The sequence below is a fragment of the Adiantum capillus-veneris genome, chromosome 27 (genome assembly GCF_014529385.1).
Source record: "Adiantum capillus-veneris isolate H3 chromosome 27, ASM1452938v2, whole genome shotgun sequence".
Classification (NCBI taxonomy): domain Eukaryota; kingdom Viridiplantae; phylum Streptophyta; class Polypodiopsida; order Polypodiales; family Pteridaceae; genus Adiantum; species Adiantum capillus-veneris.
The window spans coordinates 116,733,306-116,758,586 of record NC_140957.1 but is presented as its reverse complement, the minus strand read 5'-3'; the positions used below and the strand labels follow the sequence as shown (position 1 = coordinate 116,758,586).

Below are 25,281 nucleotides of genomic sequence, written 5' to 3'. Positions count from 1 at the left end.
AACTGACTCGACGGAACTGAACCTCGTTATGCTGTAGCTTGTCCACGGACACATAGGGTTGGATGTGTCACGTGACACAACACTAGGATTGACACATGCTATTTCATGTGGCTGAAAAGCAAAAGCCTCACATGCCTTGAAAGAAAATTTGTGAAGCATTTCATTTCTTCTTTGGTCAGAAAATCGTCGCAGCCAACCTTCATTTCTTTTAAAGATTCCTTTGTAAACTTCTGCCAATCTTTCTTAGATCCGTGAGATTTGGCTGTAAAGAAAGCTTGTTTCATCTGCTCTCTACAATCTGGTGGTAGAGGTAAGGCCACTTGTTTTACCTTCTTTGCCACTGACTTGTATTGGTGTCGACCTGCACTTGTGGTCTTTGATAAATTGATTGCTATAGACCTTTTTTCTTCTTCAAAAGCTTCAATCTCTTTGAGCATCTCTAGAGAACATTCTTCAGGAGTCTGGTTTTGACGTGACTTATTGGAATCCATTATACTCCTAAGCTCATCCGTAGTATCTACGAAAGAAACCTGCTTAAAGATATCTGAAATACACTCATTATCTTTTAGAAAACCATTCTCCTTCTACTTTTTTGTACATTATGTACACGTCGCTGTTTTTGATGTCCTTAATCTTTGTAAAATACATTGATCCATGCTTTGATAACCCAAGAAAACCTTTAGAGAGAGCATCTTGCCCTTTTGTATCGACCAAGAACCTTTCTCTTGTAGTACCATAGCAATCTCGCTTTACAATGGTATCTCCCCAACACCCTCATCTCCTTGTAATCCTTAAATTCTTTGCTTACCTTTGGTAGTGGATGATCCCTAAGACTGTCATGATTCCTCTCATGATCTAGACAGACAGTGAGAAATTGGACAACTTGCTTTCCATCTCTACTCTTTATCTTTGCATAAGCCATGATATATGGTTGTCCAAGGATAAGAGTGTTGGGTTAAAGGCCCAAATGGCCCCCTTTGTGTATACTTTTAAAGGTTATTAACCTTTGGCCAAGTTCACATTGAATTTGGCAACTAACTTTAAATTGGTCCTATACTTATAATAAAGGGAAGTGAGGAGCCCAAAATTAACTCACTCATTCTTCCCCTTCCAAAATCGTGCGCTACCTCTCTCTCTCTCTCTCTCTCTCTTTGTTCCCTAGCATTCTCTGCTCTGCAAGTCTTCATCCCACTCCAAAGCTCAAGCCTTGCACTTCTTCGCGTGCTCTATCACTTGCACACACCGCTTCGCGCTCATCAACTGGTATAAGAGCCAAATTAGGGTTTGCTCCCAAATCTGCAAATGTTGATTTTCAGCCAAGGAGGTAAACTTTCACGCGAGATTTTGTAATTTCATCGCCAAAGGACTCGCCCCCGGACACTAGGGAGCTCGGTTGAAATTAGGTCAAAATTAGCAAATTACAGGTTATGACAGCAAAATACAGGTGTTTGCAAATGTATTAAGGTGTGGGAACATCTTTGCTAGGTCCCCGCTACCCGAAAACACTGAAATTGCCGAAAAACAGGTCCCAAAATAGGTGTTTTCAGCAAATTTCAGATCTACGCAGGTTTTTGTAAGTATATTCTTGATGCGTCTACATTGGGGAAAGTGCAAATTGATGCAATCTACGCACATTTGACATGTTTTGACTATGTATGACCATTTGTGGCTCAATTTCGTGCAATTTGATGCTACAAATTGGGGCTTTTGCTCATACATGCTTCCAAAGGTTGTGCATTAGCTTTATGTATGTTCTGTGAGGCTAAAAACAACTAAAATTGTTGTTTTTGAGCACAAATTCGCTTGCTCAAATTTCTTGCGCATAAATTTCAGAAATTGTTTTTTGTGTCTAAATCGACCTATTTTGCCCCAAATTGCTCCTATGACCATTTGGAGCTGTAGTGCACACCTCTGTTAGGCTATACTTCGGTTTTTGTGCATTTTGCCCAAAAATTCAACTAAAATTGTTGTTTTTGAGCACAAATTCGCTTGCTCAAATTTCTTGCGCATAAATTTCAGAAATTGTTTTTTGTGTCTAAATCGACCTATTTTGCCCCAAATTGCTCCTATGACCATTTGGAGCTGTAGTGCACACCTCTGTTAGGCTATACTTCGGTTTTTGTGCATTTTGCCCAAAAATTCAGCGTTTTAGCCCTCTTATTCGTGCAACTATGGCCTTATCTTCTTCGGATGTGAAGAATCTCTTGGAGATTAGGAGGTTCGATGGAACAGGTTTCGACTTTTGGAAAGACAGGATCCAGGGAATCCTATTTCTTAAGGATTGTGAAGGGGCACTTGAACAGGTAAAGCCACAGAATATGACGGATGAAGCATGGGTTAGCCTGAACAGGAAGGCTGTTACATACATTAAAATGGCCATGACCGATGAGACAGTCATTGATGTGAAAAGTCTCACAAGTGCTTTTGATGTGTGGGAGAAGTTAAAGGGAATGTATGAGAATACACGGCTTGTCAACCAAGTGCATTTGATGCGAAAACTTGGCATGCAACTAGATGAGTCCAAGAGCGCTGCAGAGTACTTGTCGTTGTTCGCAGGTACTTTGTCGCAGTCACAGGATTCAGGCTTGCCTCCTTTTGATGATAAGTTGAAAGCTATCTTCTTGCTTATGACCTTACCTGAGTCATGGGAAACATTGGTGGTTTCATTGTCGAATAACCCCAATTTGACCTTTGATGGTATTAGGGGTTCTATCTTGAATGAGGAAATTAGGAGGAAAGCAAGTGGAGACGGAGGCAACTCTGCCAACATGGTTAGAGGCAGGACAGAGAAGAAGAATGCCTATGCACAAAGGAGTAAGAGTAAGAGTAAGGAAAGGGGAAATGCCAGCAAAGGCAAGGGTGATGCGACTTGCTATCGGTGTGGCAAGAAAGGTCACAAGAAACCTGATTGTAGGTACTATAAGGCCAAGTTAGAACGGAAAAAGAATGGCGGAGACAAAAAGAAAGAGAAGAAGGAAGTCAAGACAGATGCACATGATAGCTCAAAGGACAAAGAAAAGGCCAATGTGGCTTCTAGTGTTGTGATTGAGGAGCTGTCAGATGTAGAGGACATCTTGTGTGCCACTTTGTCATATGATGATGCTTATGACCTTGATGCCTCTCTTAATGTTCATTCACAGCACATGCAGATCACCAAGAGTGATCTTATTGATGCTTTGTTGACTGTCAATGATGCATTATCCCAGACTTGGATAGTTGATTCCGGTGCTTCATTTCATGTGACTCCTATCAAGGAGCGTTTCTCTACTTTTGATGCAGGCAAGCATGGCCATGTATACCTTGGAAACAATCATGCATGTTCCATTGAGGGTATTGGCACTGTGCATCTCTCCATAGATGGCACAAATGAGCTTGTTTTGCATGATGTTAGTGTTGGGAATCAAGAAGAGTCTGCTTTCTGTTGGTTAGATGGATATGCATGGTTACAACATATTATTTGAGAGAGGATCATGAAAAATGACTAAAGGCTCAAGGCTGATTGTAAAGGGCACAAAGAAAGAGACACTTTACTGCATGCATGGAAAGGCCGTGTTGAGCAAGTTTATTGCATTGGCTGAAATTAACTCTCACATGGAGTTGTGGCACAAGAGGCTTGGCCATATGAGCCAAAAGGGCCTTTCTAAACTTTGTACTTTGAACAAGCTTGATGCTAAAGGCACAAAGCTTGACTTTTGTAATGAATGTCAATATAGCAAGCAAGTAAAGAGTTCTTATTACTCCGGTGTCTTGTAAATCTTGTGTGCTTGATCTTGTACATTCTGATGTATGTAGCATGCCTACTAAGTCTATGGGAGGTGCATGCTATTCTGTCTCCTTTGTTGATGATCATTCTAGGAAAATTTGGGTTTATTTGCTTAAATCTAAGGATGAAGTCTTTGCTGCGTTTAAGAAATTTCATGCATTTGTGACCACCCAAACAGGTAGAAAGCTAAAATGCTTGCGTACGGACAATGGGGGAGAGTTCACAAGTGCTGAATTTAACAAATTTTGTGAAAATTTGGGTATTAAGAGGGAGCTTGATGTGCCATATAGCCCCTCTTCTAATGGTGTGGCTGAAAGATTCAATAGGACACTTTGTGAGAGGGTGAGATGCATGCTGTCCACAGCTAATCTCTCTCATGGATTTTGTGGAGAAGCTTTGAAAACTGCAGTCTATGTATGCAATCGATCCCCTCACATGTCTTTGAAAGGTGACATCCCTGAAGAGGTTTGGTCTGGCAAGCCTGCTTCATACGATCACTTACGCATTTTTGGTTGCGAGGCTTTTGTGCATGCTAGACCTAAGTTGAGGAGTAAACTAGATGCCAAATCCATTAAAGGCCTTTTCATGGGATATGGTTAAGAAGACGAAATGGGTTACAGGATTTGGTTACCTCAGCTCAAAAGGGTTATACGCAGCCGGGATATTGTTTTTAATGAGGCAAGGCTGCTTCAAAAAAATTGTGCCTCAAAGCATGACCATAAAAGGGTCAAATTTCAGTATGACCAGCCACCTGTTAGGCCTATTTTTGACCCTCAGGATGCACCACATATGGTTGAAAATGTAGACGATCCAGTGGTGTTTGAGTCGGATGATGTTGGGCAGCAAATTGAGGCTTCTAAAGGGCATTTGCAGCCACGAAACAATGCTGAAAATGGTGCTGAAAATGATGTAAAGTAGCCCATTGTTGATGATTTTATCATGCCACCTGATGTAAACCCATTGCCGGATGATGTGGATCATTGGGTGAGGCGGTCTACTCGGCAAAGACGGCCTGTGAGCAGATATGATCCCTCTTTTCATTATATTATGTTGAGAGATGAGGGAGAACCTCTTACGTATAAAGAGGCAAAGACATGTGAGCACAACGACAAGTGGGAGCTTGCTATGTATGAAGAGATTAAAGCTTTGCATGCTAATCATACTTGGAATTTGGTGGAATTGCCCAAAGGAAGGAAGGATACTTTTAACAAATGGGTGTATAAAATCAAGACTGTTGATGCAAAACCCAAGTATAAGGCAAGGCTAGTTGCAAAGGGATATGTTCAAACCAAGGGCATAGACTTTCACGAAGTGTTCTCTCCGGTAGTGAAGATGACCACTTTGCGTGTATTGTTTGCCATAGTGGCTGCTCTTGATTTGGAAACGGACCAAATGGATGTACATACCGCTTTCTTGCATGGTGATGTGGAGGAAGAGCTTTACATGAAGCAACCCAAGGGTTTTGTTATCCCTGGCAAGGAACATTTGGTATGTATGCTCAATAGAAGCTTGTATGGGTTGAAACAATCATGTAGACAATGGTACAAGAAGTTTGATAGCTTCATGCTTAAACATGGTTACAAAAGAAGCCATGCAGACCATTGTTTTTTTTTTTTTTCCGAGAAAAAGATTCTTCTATTAGTTAATGAGAACTGCCCGTAGGGCTACATCCACCTCTCCAAGAGAGGGCTACAACAAGAGTGATGGGGAGACTCTCCCAGTGAAAAAAAAGCAGCATATGTACAATGAGGCTAAATCAAGAAATGGGAGGAGGGAAGAGCCACACAGGTGGACAGTAGTGCCATCTGAGCACCCCCTGGGCTATGGTGAAGAAAGGCCCAGGGCGCCAGAGTCCAAGGAAAGCCTCGCGGCGCTCTCGCATGCGGTCGGAGCTACCTTGTAGTCCCTCAAGCTGTCCTCTGAGAGTATGAGAGTATGGATCAGCTCTAGCCAAAAGTCACGAACAGTCTTTGCTGGTGGTACAGGGCGAGCCTCATAGATGCGAAAACAGCGGGCCCGCCAGATGAACCAAAGAGTCAGGCCACTGATGAGCTCCCAACACTCATCTCTCTCATTGCACGACTCCTGTGGAGTAAGCTCTGTAGCAGGTTGGAGTGTAGGTCGCCCCCCCTGCATCGCTATCATCCTGCTGGTGGAAGATAGCTCAAACTGGAGTGCCGGGCCCGTGAGGGTGGACCAAGCCGCTGCCCCCCAAGTGTACTGTCGAGCCGTGGAGAGGGCAGGCATCAGCCGAAGAACTCGTAGCCACACCTGCTGGGCCGAGGGACAGTCCCAAAGACAATGCCGCTGACTCTCCACCAATTGGTCACAAGCTGCACATGTGGCCGAGAGACCACTATGTACAAGCCAGCTCCCTACTGCTGTGGCTCTGTGTGCAACCAGCCACTGAAAACAAAGTGACGCGCCTCGGCTGTCTGGAGTCCCACAGCCTTTGCCAAAAGGCTGCCAAGAAATTGACTGTGAGGCCCTCCTCTTGCCAATGACGTGCTGCAGCGGGGCGGGCCTCTCTCTGTGCGGCAAGTATATGACGTCCAAGCCGAACAGTGTACTGAAAGAAAGGGACTCCGGGCGGTCTGCAGAAGAGAAGGGGTCCCTCCATAGCCACTCACCAGGATCCCACTGTACTCGTGCCAGTGGACAACACTCCCAAGCCCATAGCCTCCAGTATCCAGTCTCAAGAGCTGTTGGGTCAGGGTCTATGACGCAAGTCCTCCCACAGATGCCCACAACTCGAATCCTCTGGAAACAACACTCTGCTACCTGCGGGGCCTCTACTGCAACTCGCTGTAATCGTCCCCCACCCTGGAGCTCAAAGAACAGCGCTGGGACAGTCTCTGAGCAGGCTCTGACTGAAATGAGAACCTCCAGTCGAGTGAAGGCTCCCATCCACCTGGGTGCTACTGGCTCGAGAGGCGTGAGCCACTCAGCTAGAACTGACTCTGAGATGTCCTAACACATGCTCTGCACCCCTCTCATGCCCTGCAGCTGGAGACCCTGCACCTCCTCTGACAAGCCTGTGAACTCTAGCCAGTCACCTAGAGAGCGCGCTAGACTTGCTGCCATGGGACCCCAAGAAACATGAGGCCGACTCCCAACCAAGTGGCCTCTCTTAGTGCTAACCATGGGGTTCCAGGCGAGGGGCTGTCGTAGGCGCTCCTCCATGCACGTCGGCTGTCTCTGCTCTAGGCCACGCCGTAGGAGCTCCCAAGATCGAAGCAAACTCACAGCGAAGCGGTCCTCCCGTCTCCTGCTCAAACCAACTCGGCGCATCTCTGTAAAGATCCATCTGGTCGAAGGTTGCCAAGGGCCTCCTAACTGAGGCACCCTGGCACGAAGCCCTGCAGCAAGAACTCCTTCCAGGGCTCCTCGCCTGGAAGAAGTCCTCTGACAACGAACTTCCCAAGAAGGGCTCTGTTGTGCTGTGCTGGATCAATGATCCCAAGCCCTCCCTGAGAACAAGGAAGTGTGATGACCGACCAAGTCACCTTGTCTCGGGCAATCTGAGTGTCACGACCTGACCAAAGGAAGTTCCTGATCAGCCTCTCTGCCTGACTGATACAAGAACTCGAGAAGATCGAGCACGAAGTGATGTACCACATAGTCGCCAACAGAACCTGATTGGCAAGTACTACTCTGCCAGCCAACGAAAGGCGTGCTGAGCTCCAATGTAGCAGCTTTCTCCTGATGGACAGGAGAAGCGGAGCAATCTGCTGCTCGGGGGACAAGTCCAGGCCAACTTGACAACCCAAGTATCAAACTGCAGTCCCTGGGGGAATCCATCTAAAACCCTCTCCTGGCATCCAATCTGGCACAGGAGCACTGCCAACCGAGAAAGCCACTGTCTTTCTCCAGTTGACCAGTGCGCCCGATGCACAACAGAAGGTCTCTAAAGCCTGCTCACATCTGTGAAGATTGGCCTCCTGGCCCTCTAAGTACAAGGTTGAGTCGTCGGCAAACTCAGCGTCCAGAAGCTCATATCCCCGTATAGGGAGTGCTAAGCCCCTCAGACCAACCTGCTGTGACACCAAAAATCTGCTCATCGCCTCCGCATAGAACAGAAAGAGGAAGGGGTCAAGAGGACAACCGTGTCTGACCGATCGTGTGAGCATGAAACGCTCACCTCTACCTCCTGCCAAAAGCACCTGATTGTGAGCCCGTCTGTACAAAGCTGACACCCCTCTGATCCAAGCATCAGAGAAGCCCATCCTGCGTAAAGTGCCCTCTAGAAAGTCCCAGTCAACTCTGTCGTATGCCTTCTCAAAATCGAGAAGAAGAATCACAAGGTCCTCCCCACGGAGCCGTGCCAAGGCAGAAGCCTCCCAAAAAGTGAAGATGTTGTCAAGGATACTGCGTTCCTTGACAAAACCTGTCTGAGTCCCATGAATAAGGCTCTCCAAAAGTGGCTGAATCCTCAAACTCAGAGCCTTGGCAAGAATTTTGTAGGCTGAGTTGAGGATGGTAATGGGGCGCCACTGTCGAATCTCATCCAAGGAGCCACCCTCCTTAGGAATGAGGTAAATCAGGCCCTCACTCATGCTATTAGGCATCACTTCTGTGTGCAAAATGTACTGAAAGGCACTGCAAAGATCTGGGCCAAGCAGGTCCCAGTACTCCAAGAAAAAGCTGGGAGTCAACCCATCCTCACCTGGACAGCTACCACGAGGAAGGGCCCTAAGAGCCGTGTGCAGCTCCTCAAGTTGAAGTGGCAGCTCTAGCCTCTGGCGCATCTCCTCTGTCACAAGACAAGGCATCTGTGTCCAAACCTACTCCCTGCATGCATCCTGCCGCTCTGACTGGGGCTCAGCCGACAGTAACTCACGGTAAAAGTCAGTAGCAACTGCACGCATATCCTCGGGCTCACAAACGATTGACCCATCAGGTCTCCTGAACTGATTGACCTTGGCATGCGAGTGCCGAGGTCCCACTGTCTCAAAGAAAGCACCTGTCACTCTGTCACCCACCTGAGTCCACTGAGATGCCTGTCGGTGAAAGGCAAACTCATGACGCCTCTCCTCTGCAAGTAAGCTCCTGTCGAGCCTGTTGTAACTGCTCCTCCAACCATGGATTGTCTGGATGCTGCTCCTGCATCCTCTGTAGTGAAGCAATGCCTCGTCTGAGACGCTGCTCCTCCTCTCTCGCTGCAGCCCGTCGAGCCAAAGACTCCTGGAGAAAAAAATGGCTAAGCTGAGCTAGGCCTGAGGCCACTCTGTCTGCAGGAAGAGCCTGGCTGTCCATGCCCTCTGTCCAGAGAGCCTCTACCCGCTCTCTGAGTGCTGAGTCCAACAAGACCCGCTCTGGGATGCGAAGCATCATGCTCCCACTCCTCTGCCTGTCTGCCTCTGTGAGGATCACGGGTGCATGGTCCGAGAAGGATGTCCCTGCCAGGATGCCCACTGATCCCCCCAAGTCACTGAAGTGATCACTAGTGTAGAAGCGATCTATCCGCGATAGATTTACTCCTCCCACTCTGCGGTCCGATCTAGAGAAAGCAAGACTCTCTGGAGGCCTCACAAAGCCAGAGTGCTGCCATGTATCCGAGACCCTCAAAGTCAAACAAAACCTCTCCCAAGCTGCTAACTCCACTCCATGCACAGTAGCATGGCTGCCTCCAATCTTGTCAGAAGGGTCCTCCAACATGTTGAAGTCCCCTCCTACACACCAATGGTCAGCCTGTGGCAAAGACTCAACAATCTGCGACCAAAACTCTGCACGAGCACTCGCCGCATTGGGCGCATAGATGTTCAGGAAGCCCACAAGGCCACCCTATAGTGATCCACTGAGCCCTGCCTGGCACAATAATCCCTCTGCCCACAATGGCCTGCTGCAATGAGTCCGCAATAGTTATACATACCCCACCCTGGATACCTCCAGGTCCAAAAGCAGCTGACCAAAAGGTGTCATATCGTCCACGCAAAATCTGACCACAACGCCGAATGCGGCTCTCAGACAAATGGTGCTCCTCAAGCATGAGGAGATCAATCTCTCCACCCAGAAGGCAGCGCTGAAGCTCCTGACGCAATCGGCCCTGCTCTCGCTGAAACTGGGGCCCACCTAGTCCCTGCACGTTCCACGAGATGATCCTCATGGGGAACAAGAGAGAACAAATGCTGCCACAACAGCAAGTCGGGATATCTTCGAGGCTGGCTTGGATGGGGAGTAATCCGTATCTGAGCGTCCTCTAGATAGGCGAGACTGCAGTGAGTGCCTAGCCCAAGCCCAGGTAGAGCGAGCCGTGCGTAAAGCAACCTCCTCTGTCCAGGAGTCCTCATGAATGTATACATAGCAAGGCAAACACTGCGTATCAGCAAAAAAAGTACACCACAATGTGCCTACATCCTGCTGAGTCTGGGGGTGTCACCGCAAACTTGGCCAGTGGCCACAAAGTCTGCAGCAAATCTGTAACTCCAAGTTCACCCATGTGGTGAGAGAACTCGAGAACCTGTGTATGCAACCATCCCACCATTGAGTCGAGGGACCACTCTGTCTCGGTCCTACCACAGAGGGGGAAGGAGAAACCAACTGCTGAGTCCAAGGCCTCTGCCCCCTTGGCTGCGAGGAACAAAGCGTGGACCCTGAAGCAGGCTGCCTCGTGGTCTGCTGCGGAATCGCCGAGAAAGCGAGTGAACTCGTAGTCGAAGAAATCCCAGCGGCGTCGGAGGTCAATGCTCGTCAGACCACGGGGGATGGCTGTAAGGGAAGAAGTCTAAATCTGCAGAGGGGGTCGCAAGAAGGGCAGACCCTCTCTCGCTAGGCGACTCGTGGTAAAGGCGCTGTCAAGAGATCTCCTAGCCGCCGGCGAGGGACTAGTCTCCCGAGTCGACTGTGGAACTGGAGCAGGAGGGGGGGGAGAAGGAGCTTTAAATTGGTCCTATACTTATAATAAAGGGAAGTGAGGAGCCCAAAACTAACTCACTCATTCTTCCCCTTCCAAATCGTGCGCTCTCTCTCTCTCTCTCTCTCTCTCTCTCTCTCTCTCTCTCTCTCTCTCTCTTCGTTCCCTGCTCTGCAAGCTGAAACCGGCCCGTAGGGCGGTAGGCGTTGGCTTTCACCCGAAATTCTTTACTTTAGACACACACACAGAGCACTTTGCAAAGGAGACCTGTAACGGGAATTAACACTTGAATACACACAGCTCGGAAGCTAGAATGCTCCGAGTAGACACCGACAACCTGTAGGCCCCAAAATTGGCGCCCCTTTCGGTATTTCTTTATTCCTTAGGAGGGTAAAGTACAAAGAAGAGTCCTAGGATTCCTTTGACTGTATCCCACTAGATACCGCCTGTTTTGGCCAAATTTCGGCAACATAATAGCCCCAAAACTTGCGCGAAACCAATTCCCCTGTTGGAACTCGCTTCTACTGGCGTATACCCTCTGATTCCTGCCCAAAAACAGTAAATTCAGCACGCTGTATTTACTGGTTTTTGCCCTGTTTTCAGCCCCAAACAGTCCCCTAATTGTCCTCTGCCAATGGGGCACGATTCCCAATGGTCCTGGCGTCCGTATGGCTGAAAAACAGTAAAATTACAGCGCATACACAGCGCTGATTTTGCACCTGTACGGTGAGGTTATGACCCTCACCAGTGCCTGCTTTGGAGCAGCAGCTAGCTACCCCTGTTTCTGCTCAAGGAGGCTCTTGCCTCAGCACAAAAGCATGAACCCACACAACTGTACATCAGTCAAATGAGTAGCCCTCTTGTGGGGCATCACATAACTGCACGTAGGGGAGAGAGAGGGCAGTGCGTAGCGTGTTGGGCATCACTCCTGGCACCGCACTGTACATAAGAGGGAAAGGAAGCACTCCATAGCTCTTAACTTGTGACAAATTGCAAATGAAGCCTCTCCCTTCTCTAAATTCAGCGCCAATTCTTCTGCAAGAGGAAAGTCCATGAAAATGTGACACTTGGCGCATTTACAAGCATTTTCCTGTTTCGGGTTCGCCGCTTAAAAATATCCTGACCGGTTGTCCAGTTGACTTCGCGGCAGAGTTGTAAAATGTTCCCCTAGTCATACCGGAGGTAATGACGTGAACACATTTCACGGCCCAAAATAGCAGTTCCCTAAATTTTAGGAGATGCTTCCGTTGGGCTCCCACTGGTCTTCTGACCATCTATCCTCATTGGGACGGCATCCAAAAGTGCAATGTGGCCTTTTTGTTGGTAGTCCCACCTTGACTTTACGCTTTGATTGAGTTCACTTCCTAGTATCCACCAACTTGCTGAGTGCGACGGGGGGACCTATATGATCTTGCTCTGAGCCTAGACATCCTCTTACCATACGAATTCCAGTGCCGACCACTTCCCGTCTGCGGGTGAATCTACCGTTCACATTGGCCATACAATGTCCGACCGTTTGCTACTTCAAAAAGAGGATCTCAAAACAAATAAAATAAACCCCATTGGAAAGAAACCAACAACCAAGGTTAGCAATTGCCACATCTTTGTGACATGGTTAATAACTGCGACGTCCTCGTGATAGCAAGCCTTCGCCCCACTCCAAAGCTCAAGCCCTACTCTTCTTCACGTGCTCTATCACTTGCACACACCGCTTCGTGCTCATCAAAGAGGATAAGTTAACATCTTCTGCATAATGAAGTTTTGCTTCTCTTCCCTATTGTCACCTTCACATTTGGACAAGCTCCATAGAGGTCTCGTGGTAAGTTATGTGCTGCTCTAAGCATCCAACCATGGTCGGTATCTATTGGCCACTTGCCCTTCATATAGAGGCTTTTGGGCATTAGATTGATTTCAGAGCCACGATCTATCAATGCAACATATGGCTCCTCAAGATCACCCACCTTCACCAAGGTTTCTGTTGTAGCTCTTGCCCAGTGGCTTTAGAGTAGTGGCTTCGATGAGTGGCTTTATCTTCATCATCATCCACAAATTGAACATGCTTTGCTTTTCTAGAAGACTAAAAGCACCCAACCACACTATCATCTTCAGATTGGTTTGCTTGAACATGTATCCCTTGTGTGTTTAATGTCTCTTCTTCACCCTGTAATAGTGAAGTTCTTGATTCCATTAGAGTTTGCCTTTTTCTCTTTATGATGTCAATGATATCCTCATGGAACTCATGCTTAGCCATGCCAAGGACTTCAGCCAATGTAAACTCAACCTTGCTATTCAAGATCCTTTCTTCCAATACCTTCTTCAAGTTTGTAGCAGCTTCTATGTTTGATTGTAATTTGTAAGCAAGGTCCTTTGCTTTAGGTTTTGCTTGCTTGCTTCTTTTTTGTTGATGCTTCCTCCATAGGCACTTCAGGTGGAAAAGGCACTTGTGATGGTGAAGCCTCTTGAGAAGGTATTGAATCCTTTCTTCCTCCACTTCTTGTAGTCCGCTTTGAAGGTCCTTCGTCCCCATTATCACGCCTGCGTTTTTACTATACAATCGCTTCATTATTTTGACTTTTGGCAATATAAGCATGCAGTGATAATGAGTCGACTGGAGCATCCCATCTTGTTGCTTGACATATACTATTGCCTGTTTGATAAAGTACTTCTTTAGTCACTTTCCCTTTATTAGCCAATGAGTTGCATATGGCCAAAGACCATCATGTCAAAGTCGACGATGCGGAAGCGTAGAGACCATGGATGGAGAGAGAGAGAGAGAGAGAGAGAGAGAGAGAGAGAGAGAGAGAGAGAGAGAGAGAGTCTCCTGAACCAATCAACCTTGGCAATGAATAACTGAATGTGTATAAAATGGAGGCAAGGGGTTGCTTATATAGCAATCCCAGTAAATTGCCCTACCCAAGAATTTGACACATAAATGAAGTAAATACCTAAAACCCAAACTAAATAATCGGATCACATTGGGCAGTTCACTTGAGATGCCTAAACTTTAACACCCTCTTTGCAACTCATAGTGGACATCAATAATGAGACCAAGTCAATAAAGAAGCTACCATGGACACCCCAATCGAAGGCCTTTGACTATTGTATACACCTCGGTGTTGCTCTCCTCAACTTTGTACCTGAAAGTAATGCCATCTTGAGCATCGGTTGCCTTTGTAGAAACTTTGAATTGTAGACCATACTACGTCCAATAATTTCCATTTGTGAACTGTGAGCACATCACGTCCAAAATATAAAACTCCAATGAACTGTTGGAACACATTCTGTCCATAATCTGACCAACAACAATGAATTGGCGCACCCATCCATAGTGTTTTAGACGTCTGATTGGTTCCCTGCCAGATGCATGTGCATTGAATTCCAACCTACGGGTCCAAACACCAATAACTTGAACTCCAACACAAGGGTCCAAATTAATTATAGGGAGCATGTGCTTGCCCCTCTCTGCCACTCACAAGCCTCTCTCTGGCTGAAGCTAGTGGTGACACTAGTCATTTGACTAGAAATCTGACGTCGAGGCCACTGTGGCCACCGCCATGAGTGCCATGTCGATCTCCTCTGTGAGATCTTTATTACCGTAATCTCTGTCCAGCTTGCCTTTATCCTTGTCTTCCTGTGAGTTCTTGCTTTTGCCTTTGGCTTCAAACTCTCGAGCCAAACAAAGCGTTGAGTCACATTCATGACAATGGTCGTACCTCCCGGGTACCGAGGCAGCTAACTGAGTACTGGTACTGCCATCCTTGTCCAACTGACCTTTGTCGCTGTCCTCTAGCGAACTCCTCCATTTGCTTTTGACTTCACAAACTCGAGCCAAACAATTTGTCGGGTTCCTTGAGAACTGCTCCGGTTCGTAGGCCACTAAATGGATGGTTGATGATCCGTTATCCATAGCTTTTGGTCGGTTCTTCTCGCCTCTTTTGTTGCTCCCCGACCGCTTCAAAACCTCTCCCAAGCCGCTTCGATTTAGCTTACGTCTCCGTCTCTTTCGAGCCACCGCGTAGCACTTCAATGGTGGCTGCAGAATGTGCACCAAGCCGGTTCCTAAACACATTAGGACGCCGAAGTCTCTTTCTCCAAGAGGTGGCCATAAAAAACTCCACCGAGCCGTTTTGCCAAATTTGCCCTCTCTTGAGCTCCAAGATCCTCGCCTCCAAGGCAAGGTGGTACCAAACATACTGTACGTGGTGGTATATGTACGTATTGTACGTTGTTCCGTACAGGAAGATTTTTTACGTACGTAAAAATACGTACTCTTGTAAAAAAACGGCAAAGTACTAAATTTTCTAGGACATCTCCAATAAAAAACAAGAGAGAAGCCAACAACTTATAGAGACATTCAAATACACGTTTTACAAGACAACCATATACTGTGTAACTATCGCTAGAGATTTGGATTTTTATGTTAAATCAGCACTGTACGGGCTTCCCACACCCACAACAACCAAAGGGAGGAAAAAAAAAAAGGGCGTACGGATCGTTCCGTACGGTACGGATCCATACATAATGTCTGTACGGTACGGAACGGGATGAGTACGTACGTTTTGATCCAACCTTGCTCCAAGGACCGTAAGATGGGCACAAAGCCACTCCCAAAACTGCTCCCAATTTCTCTCCTAAGAAGGACAAAAAACGTTGCATTTTGAATGCAAGCCGTTGATCTCTTGCTGAGTTGGCATTTCAAAATGCAAGAGACTTCCCTTCTGCCTTTTGCGTTTCAAGTCAACGATCAAGGGAGCGCTGGGAGGAAAAGGGCACGTCGCTACGCCTGGTTGCTGGACCTGCGTTTTAAAACGCTGGCCTTAGCGCCATTGGGACTGGCAGGCAGGGGAGGGAAGGTTGCGCCACACAGGGCCGCCTCTGCAATGGGCGTCTCAACGTGCAGGGGGGGAGGCGCTACTGGTTGCAGCGTTCTAAAACGTTGTCTCAGTGGGGGAGTTTGATGCCGTCAAGAGCTTGCCCAACAGCGTTTTGAAACGCTAACGCTAGGGTTGCGAGGGACAGTGTGGGGGAGACCAGCACCGGCTTTGGACAGCGTTTTAAAACGCCACTGGGGGAGATGCGGACAACAAGGGAGTTCTCTTCTTATTCTCTAGGCAACTCCTCCACGCCAAGGCCTCAAGGAGCACACAACTCTGATACCATATCAAAGTCGACGATGCGGAAGCGTAGAGACCAAGGAGAGAGAGAGAGAGAGAGAGAGAGAGAGAGAGAGAGAGAGAGAGAGAGAGAGAGAGAGTCTTTGAACCAATCAACCTTGGCAATGAATAACTGAATGTGTATACAATGGAGGCAAGGGGTTGCTTATATAGCAATCCCAGTAAATTGCCCTACCCAAGAATTTGACAAATAAGTAAAATAAATACCTAAAAGCTAAACTAAATAATGGGATCACATTGGGCAGTTCACTTGAGATGCCAAAATTTTAACACATCATACTCTTCACATACATCTTCAACATGTTTTAACCCTTTCTCTGTGATATACCCAATCTTTGCCCCATAGGTAGCGGCTTCTACTACGGAGATGGCATGACCAATTGCCATATCCTCCATTAGCTTGCACATACCTCCTTTCCTCCAAATCTGTTTCCTTCAAGTGAATTTTACCATTTTTAAACACTACCATGATTAATGCTATCACACCATATACACCTATGCACAAAACCTTCTTTACTTTGAAATTTGTCCCGGTGGTTGTTCTTTATCTTCCAATCTTGCAAGGTTGAGTTTCATCTCGCGCATACCTTTGAAAAACTCATCTAGCATGGAAGCTTTATCAGTCCTTTGATCTACAGTAGGCGGCTTGGCTACATTCTCTGGACTAGTAGAAGTAGGAATGACATTGTTTATCACCATTTTATCCCGTCTATGTTGCCTCTTTGCAAGAAGTGAAACTACGTTATCGACATCCTTCCATTCCGTCTTCAAGCTCTGTTTAGTGTTCTTGTCTTCCAAAAGTAGCTCTAATTTCTCTTGGATTTCTGTACTTGTAGCTTATAGAAAGAATTCAACTTTCTCACCATCCAAGGTAACCTGCCTGTTGTTTACAACTGTGCATGTTGTCGCTCGAACTCCTTTAACAGCTCCATAAGAGATGGTCCTTCCTTTCTGCGAGCAACCCATTCCAAGAAAGTTCTCTTTGTTAATCATTCGGAGTCCTCCATGAAATATTCTTGCTTAAGAGCTTTCTTGAAAGCTTCCCAGTCTTCACCTTGCGCACTTCTTATCTCCCTTACATGTGCTCGAAGCTCTGGAACGACTACAAGCTCGAAACTTATCGCCATGTCAACTGCAGGCACCGGTTAACTCCATTTGTTTAACATAATTCCTCAAATATTTAGACACATTTGTACCATTACATTGATCCATTTTCTTCACCATTGATTGAAGGGCTTTGGTTGAAGAAAGTTCCCTCCTTTCAGTAGCTTGTTGCTGCTGCATAAACATAGCAAAGGCTTGAAACATCTACATTGTGTTCGCATCAAAGCACATACCTTGATGTAAGGTGCAGCGGAATGAATGTTGTATTTTCTCAAGATTAGTGATCTATATATGCTCAAGGTTCCTTTTAGTTCTTAGGGAAGGAGAGAGCCTTCCGTCTTTATGGAGAGTGCTATGATCACGAACAAAGTGAGTGGATATTGTGTGTGCGTGTGTATGAGACTGAGAGGAGAGAAAAGAGATACGACACCCGAGAGGTTGTAAAACCCTCCTCCGAAGCCCCTACTCTCGTCGGCGAGAGTGGTCTACTTTTGATTGCACAAAGGAGTACAATGATGATGCATGGACTGATGCAAACGGGGACTATGTCGATGACGACGACGATGACTTTAGGGCTGAATTTGGTTCTCTTCTATCTGTTGTCCACAAGGGGGAAATGCTGAGGATCTGGGTGATCTTGGGGCTCCTTCATATGGCTGAAATCCCTGGTGTTTTGGCAAGGGGATTACGGCTGATAAAAACACTGAGGAAGCAAGGTTCTGGCTGCGTTTTTACTGCTGCTATCGTAGGCTGAAAACGCTAAGCATTTGTAGGCAAAGCTGCGTTTTTCAAGGGCTGAAAACGCTTCAAAAACGCTGGGTCGAGGCTGCGTTTTTACTACTGCAAACGCTGAGGTTCCTGTGGCTTGGGAGGCTGACCTGCTAACGCCAAATGCAAGGGGTTCTTGCGATCAAGCAAGGGCTGAAAAAAACGCTGAGAAAGGGGAGTTTCTGGCGATGGAAAAACGCTGAGGCTGATGGGTGATGGCGGTGATGGCAATGGAAAACGCCAAGGTTCTTGCTAGGTCCTGCTGAGAAGGTGCCTGTTGAGCATGTGCTCCTGCTGCCTCTTTTGCTAGAAAGTGCTAACTTGGGTTTGCTTATATATTAACTTAGCAAAATTGCCCTACCTACTTTTGTTGGAAAGTCACTTATAAATAATAAGTGAAAATACCAAAAATAGGGAAAATAGGCTAAATGCATTGGAAGATTCCCCTGACTGAATTTGATGGATTCTGAAGGGAATACTGATGATCATGCTGTGTGCAACCAGAGGATATGCATCTACACTAAGTGACTGGGCATGCATGGTCTACGAATAGACTCACAAAAATGCCAGATCACTTCTAATCTAGACTGACTCGACTGACTGAACCCTGATCATGTTGTAGCTTGTCCATGGACACATAGGGTTGGATGTGTCACGCGACATCCCCTCCTTTTGAAAGTGACGTATTGGTACCGAACTGTATGACGTCGAGGGAGATCGCCAATAGCATCCGGAATCTTGTAAGGGACTATTCGCCGGCCCACTCTGATGTGTGGGTCGTGCGGTACTTGAACTTCATAAAGGTCTGCAGCGCTTGCTTCTTTGGGCTGCGCCGAAAGCGACAAAGTCTTCTGTGGCTCCTTCGATGCTTCAACTTCGTCTAGAGATCTGCTTCTTCCATCTTCAAGAATCTCCATGGTTGAAAAGTCGTAAAATCACTTCCAAACACAAAACCATGAACATACCCATTCCATGTAAAGTGAATGGAAAAAATCTTGTCTTCCTCAAAGACTGTGCATGCAATGTAGATGAACAAAGAGACGGAGTGCTAACCCATTCACCACATACATGCAAACAATGAGATCGAATCTTGTCTTGCTGGTCTAAATCAATCAACTGTGGCAATTCGCAACGGAAATGCCCATGCTTGGTGCTCATAATTTCATGTGCTCGTTCGGAAACTGTGTCATGCCAAGGAAGAGACATGGAATCTGACTTCCTTACATACATACTTTTCAGCTTTTCATGAGAAATCCGCATACATTCGTGGTCATCCATGAGAGAAACGTGTTCAACATACAATATGTCATGCCTAGGAAAAGGGATCACATAACGATGTTGACTAAATACAAGAAATGATCACAAATGAAACACTCGAACAATGCGTGCGTATCAATCCTGCGAATACATAATACTTCCTGTGATGGTTCTTTGGACCTAGGCTCGAGAGCCAAGATCGGTTCTTCCTGAATGATCGAATCGTACTGTGGGGGTTCTTTGGACCTCGACTCGAAAGCCAAGATCAGTTCTTCGTGATTGATCGAATCTACAACGAGGTTAGCTTCTCTAGAAAAAGCATCCACTTAACACATCATCCTTGTGAACAATCACATCATCTTCATGCAACTCATCATGCTTGTGAGAAATCACATCTTGATCATGCAAATCATCATGCTTAACAATATCATTCAAATCATCATGCTTATCATCATGCAAATCATTGTGCTTATCATTGTCGTTCAAACATCATGCTGCTCACAATCATGCAAATCCTGTGTGTCATGCTTGGGAGAAGAAGAGACTGAGAGAGTCTCCTTTCCCCAAATCTCGTGCATCTGTGCCTGAACTTGAGAATAGAGTCGCCAGAACTCTTTGTTGTGTCGGTCCCTCTGTTCTTTGAGGGCTTTGTTCTCACGATCAAATTCTGCTTGTCTTGCTTTGTTTTCTCGATCAAATTCTGCTTCTCTTGCTTTGGCTTCCAAGCGTGCTTGCTCGCTCTCACGCGCTATGGCTGCCATTCTTTCTTGGTATTTGCGCTCTATGGCTGCTATTCTTTCTTCGCTTTCTAACTTCTTGTCCATCATCCTCTTGTCGAAAGCCTCCATAGGAGTTAGTGCAATCCTTGTTGTAGATGAGGAAGGGTCGGAAAAACCTCCTGGTGGGGAAAATTCTTCTTCGCCTCTCTCATGCTCATCACCTGTAAGCGAAGTATCCATTCCGCTTCGAGTGATGACCATTCTCAAATCGTGGTTCTTGTGGTTCTTGGGGTCTTGGGTTCTTAAGTTCACGAGGAACTTGGGTTCTTGGGGGTCTTGGTTCTTGGGTTCTTGAGGGTCTTGAGGTTCTTGAGGTATTCTTTCGCTTGCAAACCGCGTTTGAGAAGGATCTTCTCTTTACCCGAGTTCTACTCTTTTCCGCGGGCGCACCCCTTGGCTGCCTTGCGCTCATACCAAGGTTGCTTTTTCCCACCTCACGTCGATTGGCCGGCCGCTAAGTGCATGGTCCTCTCTCAATGGGTGAAAAGAGACACAAGGGGAGGCTGGACAAGCTCTTCTTTCTTGGGATTCTGTCACTCTTCAACAAAACACAATTAGGAATCGACACGCCCAAGCGAACTTGGGTTCGTGCGACCTCAACAAGCAAAAAAAATTCTTGTGGTTCTTTCCTTGAGTGATACTGAACACTGCCAAAGCTCTGATACCAATGTTAGGTGCAGCGGAATGAATGTTGTATTTTCTCAAGATTAGTGATCTATATTTGCTCAAGGTTCCTTTTAGTTCTTAGGGAAGGAGAGAGCCTTCCTCTTTATGGAGAGTGCTATGATCACGAACAAAGTGAGTGGATATTGTGCGTGCAAGTGTATGAGACTGAGAGAAGGAGAGAAAAGAGATACGACACCCGAGAGGTTGTAAAACCCTCCTCCGAAGGCCCCACTCTCGTCGGCGAGAGTGGTCTACTTTTGATTGCACAAAGGAGTACAATGATGATGCATGGATTGATGCAAACAGGGACTATGTCGATGACGACGACGATGACTTTAGGGCTGAATTTGGTTCTCTTCTATCTGTTGTCCACAAGGGGGAAATGCTGAGGATCTGGGTGATCTTGGGGCTCCTTCATATGGCTGAAATCCCTGGTGTTTTGGCAAGGGGATTACGGCTGATAAAAACGCTGAGGAAGCAAGGTTCTGGCTGCGTTTTTACTGCTGCTATCGTAGGCTGAAAACGCTAAGGATTTGCAGGCAAAGCTGCGTTTTTCAAGGGCTGAAAACGCTTCAAAAACGCTGGGTCGAGGCTGCGTTTTTACTACTGCAAACGCTGAGGTTCCTGTGGCTTGGGAGGCTGACCTGCTAACGCCAGATGCAAGGGGTTCTTGCGATCAAGCAAGGGCTGAAAAAAACGCTGAGAAAGGGGAGTTTCTGGCGATGGAAAAACGCTGAGGCTGATGGGTGATGGCGGTGACGGCAATGGAAAACGCCAAGGTTCTTGCTAGGTCCTGCTGAGAAGGTGCCTGTTGAGCATGTGCTCCTGCTGCCTCTTTTGCTAGAAAGTTCTAACTTGGGTTTGCTTATATATTAACTTAGCAAAATTGCCCTACCTACTTTTGTTGGAAAGTCACTTATAAATAATAAGTGAAAATACCAAAAATAGGGAAAATAGGCTAAATGCATTGGAAGATTCCCCTGACTGAATTTGATGGATTCTGAAGGGAATACTGATGATCATGCTGTGTGCAACCAGAGGATATGCATCTACACTAAGTGACTGGGCATGCACGGTCTACGAATAGACTCACAAAAATGCCAGATCACTTCTAATCTAGACTGACTCGACTGACTGAACCTTGATCATGCTGTAGCTTGTCCACGGACACATAAGGGTTGGATGTGTCACGTGACACTTGATTTGCGATAGCTTGAATGGCCTTTATGAAGATTTCAATTAAGCTTTCGAACCCTCACCCCAATTAATTTCGCGTCTGGTTCACCAAAAATTATGTCAAGAAGTTTGCGAGGCAAGTGGGAAGGCGTCGGGCCTCTTGCTGTGAGAGTTCGTAGCTTGGCAGATGAGGAACACATGTATTTGAAGAAGAAAAACACTCAAACTCCAGCCATGGAAGCTCTTCTCTAAATGAGCACAAGATCACCCCAAAACGCAGTTCTCTTTCACCGAACTAGGTAGCCCTGGACCCTATAGCACAAGTACAATGCCAATTTGCCAAGCGAAAAACCATAGAGTATTCCTTCGATTCACCATCAATGCACAATCATGGAAGCTTAAGGACTTCCATACACACTTCATCTCACCTTTTTGAGGAGAGTAAACCCTAATTAAGAGCCTCACACGCTCGAAAATAGGAGGGAAGCAGGACGGGACTGCACTACATCATAGAAGAACCCTCTGTGTATGATTGATTACTACATTTAAAGTGCTGGTTTATGTTCATATCAGCTCACCCCCTTCTTAGGCAAGGACGGCACTGTCATTGATGTGGCATTTTCAGCCATTTTTGACTATTTTTATGCATTTTTTGTCCAATTTTTGACCCAAAAATGGCCGTTTTTGACATTCAAAATACTAAATACGGAGAACAATCCTTAAATTTGTGCAACAATAAACTTCATTTTGTTGCTTTTTATGAAGCCTGGCATGTTTCCCATGGTCACGCATACTATGCATACCACTTGCTATTTTTGGACATTTTCGTCCGCATCAAACTTTTGAGATGAGACGAGTGCTCAACCACATTGCGCTAGGTCCATTAGCATTCCCAAAACATATTAGGAATCATTTACATTAGAAAATCACTTACGACGCTGCATTCAGGGCCATAACTCTTGATTAAGGTATGTACACGGCAACAACCGTTCCCACACATAACACACTTTGTACATGGTGACAATTGTTCCCATTGATCCAGAAGGCATAGAAAGTAAGTTTTTAAGACATTTTCACATTATATGCGTGCTATGGCTCGACACCTTTCTTCCTGTGCTTCATATCAAGTACTCTCTGAACCAAATGACCACCTTCTTTCCTCTACTTTTGTTTATCCTGCTTATCAGATAAAGCTTCAAAATAATTGTTGAGTAGATATGTATGTTTGCTTGAGGAATGTGATTTTATGCGAACTCTCAGATTTTCTGAAATCCCTAGCAGAGACAAATTAGCTGTTGTGAAGTGTCTATGAAAAGATTTGAAGAGTCACTGTATAAGAGCTATTAACCAAGCAATCCCTCTTTATATTTTTGTCAATGCATACATATGTGAGGATGATCATTGTAACAGATTATACACAATGTGTATTAATGCTAATTTGTAAAGAGGATATTTTGATTGTTTATCTGGACTATGGGCAGTGTACAGGTGAAAAATGGAAAATGGTAATTTTTGATATGGTCTATGAGTGGTCGTGTTGCATTGCTTTGTAATATGCTTTATGTGGTGTGGTTTGTGACCGTAACCTTTAAGGCTTACTTGTAAATTTTTTGCCACAGTGTGCTGCCTGATGATTTAGCTGGAGCTATTCTTCATTCTAGCGAATCAACAGCATACTTTGTGAATGCCGGAGGAACCAGAGCCATAGTATGTGATGTTTCCTTCGGAAAGTCAATGTTCCTTCGCGTATATTTGTTTTGATGCTTTCGAATTCTCATGACATTAGTTGTTGATGATTCTTAAGTTATGTCTGGCCTAAGATTTCTCTAGCTATTGAATGTTTCTAAGGTTATGTTCAGCCAATTGACATTTCAATTTATTAAGGATTGCAAACTAACATCGTACCAAATGTTGCTGCTGCTTACTAATAGTACTCATGTTATGTTTGTGCCTGGGGAATTCACAAATCTTGTTTTCATTGTCTTGTACACGTTTCACTATTTGTCTGTTTGTCTCGCTGTTATATATACGATTGGTTACAACTTTCAGCTTCCATTTTAGTGTTGTCATTTAGTTTTTGAGATGACAAAGGAGATCTCACAGTTGTACATAGGCCAAGTTCGGCCTCTGCAAGACGTTAGAAAAATCTTGCTCTCTCTACTGATCACGTGAGAGTTGATAATTTTCAAACTCTCATTCTCTGTGGCGGCAATCTCCCTAGAGTCGAGTCAATCCATGCATTGAGGTATCTCATCTGGTGTTTATTCAGTTTATGCAGTGGAAAGCAAATATCATTCCGGTAACAGGCAGAGAATGAACAAACTTTATTGAGTCCAAACCGCATGCTAGGAGAGAGAGAGAGAGAGAGAGAGAGAGAGAGAGAGAGAGAGAGAGAGAGAGAGAGAGAGAGAGAGAGAGAGAGAGAGAGAGAGAGAGAGAGAGAGAGAGAAAGAAAGAAAGATTTTTAACGTCTATGTCAGGCCGAAATCGGCCTATGAGACAAATCAAATGTACATGGTGTGTATGTCATCCGTCTATCGGAAAGACAAATGAAACAAAACTGATACAAAACTGAACTGAATGTAGGTAGTGGAGTATCTGAGGAGGGATGGAGCTCTATCTCTAGGGGTATATGCATGTCTATATGCTCAAGGTAGTACAATCATGAGAATGCATCAAGCTATCTAGCTCCATCCTGTACTAATGGGGGGATGTAAGATGTGGTACATGGGCGGGTCTGGTGCCAAGGCTACCCGGATGAAAGCTGTCGGGTCGGCCCTCATCTGAGCCACTCGCTCCTCAGTGGCACGGCGCTCCCGGGCTCGGATCTCCTCGATCTGTCGGTGGTGGGAGCTCGCGCCCCTGTAGCCTGTGACTCGTGGTCGTCGTCTAGCTCGGCTCACCTCCGCCTGTGGGAGTGTCACTCCCCTCTGAGTGTCTGGTGAGGGAGGGGCGGCAATCCTCTGAAAGAAGTCTGTGAGCTGCGACTGTCTCCCCTCTGTCTGTGTAGCTGTAGTAGTGTGTCCCGATGGCTCTGTATCTCTAGTAAGAAACGTCCGAGCTGTCTCTGATCTCGAGAGTCCATGATCTCTCGGAGAGTGGGCTGTCCTCTGAATAAGGCCTCATACCTGCCTCTGATCTCAGTGTATGCTCTGCATCTACATACAAAGTGCTCCTCACTCTCCACCTCCTCTGTGCAGGCTCTGCAGACTCGCTCCTCCCTGGGAACACCAGTATGTCTCCCGATCTCAATCTCTAACCTGTGTGAAGCCACTCTCAGCTGACCAATCGCCACCTGTGAGCTATGTGGCATATATGTGTCCATGTAGCGTGGTCTCTGTATGAACCCCCCAGACAATATGGTGAGAAACTGGTCTCTGTAATCTGACATCCTCGTCCCCAAGCCAGGTGACTCCCAGACTCTCCTAGTGTATAGCTGCCACAGATCCTGTCTCAATACCAAGTTCCTCTCAATGCGAGAGAGGTGAACATATGGTGAGTGGGGGTCGTACTGGAATGGTGGTAGGCTCTCCATGTCAAGACCGTGTCCCTCAAACCATGCTCTGACCTGTGAGTACCATGCTCTCTCATGCCCACTCTCTGATAGCTGTATAGCTGCCTCAAATGCTCTACGAGTAAGTCTGTCAGAAGGTAGCTCCCTCATCCTCTGGATGAAGCAGACTGTCTGGAATAGTGCCTTTACAACCATAGGTGGTGTGGCGAGCTCGGCTCTAATAATGT

General features: G+C 46.2%; 1 protein-coding gene across 2 annotated transcripts in view; it reads left to right on the top strand.

Moving 5' to 3' along the window:
• The window catches only part of LOC147422622 (DUF1995 domain protein, putative (DUF1995)), an 83,702-nt gene that overhangs the window by 5,831 nt on the left and 52,590 nt on the right, over window positions 1–25,281 (top strand). For both annotated transcript variants that reach the window (XM_086502624.1, XM_086502625.1), the window contains exon 2: window positions 23,160–23,247. In XM_086502624.1, the coding sequence (XP_086358750.1) occupies window positions 23,160–23,247 (88 nt within the window). The remainder of the gene's footprint in view (window positions 1–23,159; window positions 23,248–25,281) is intronic.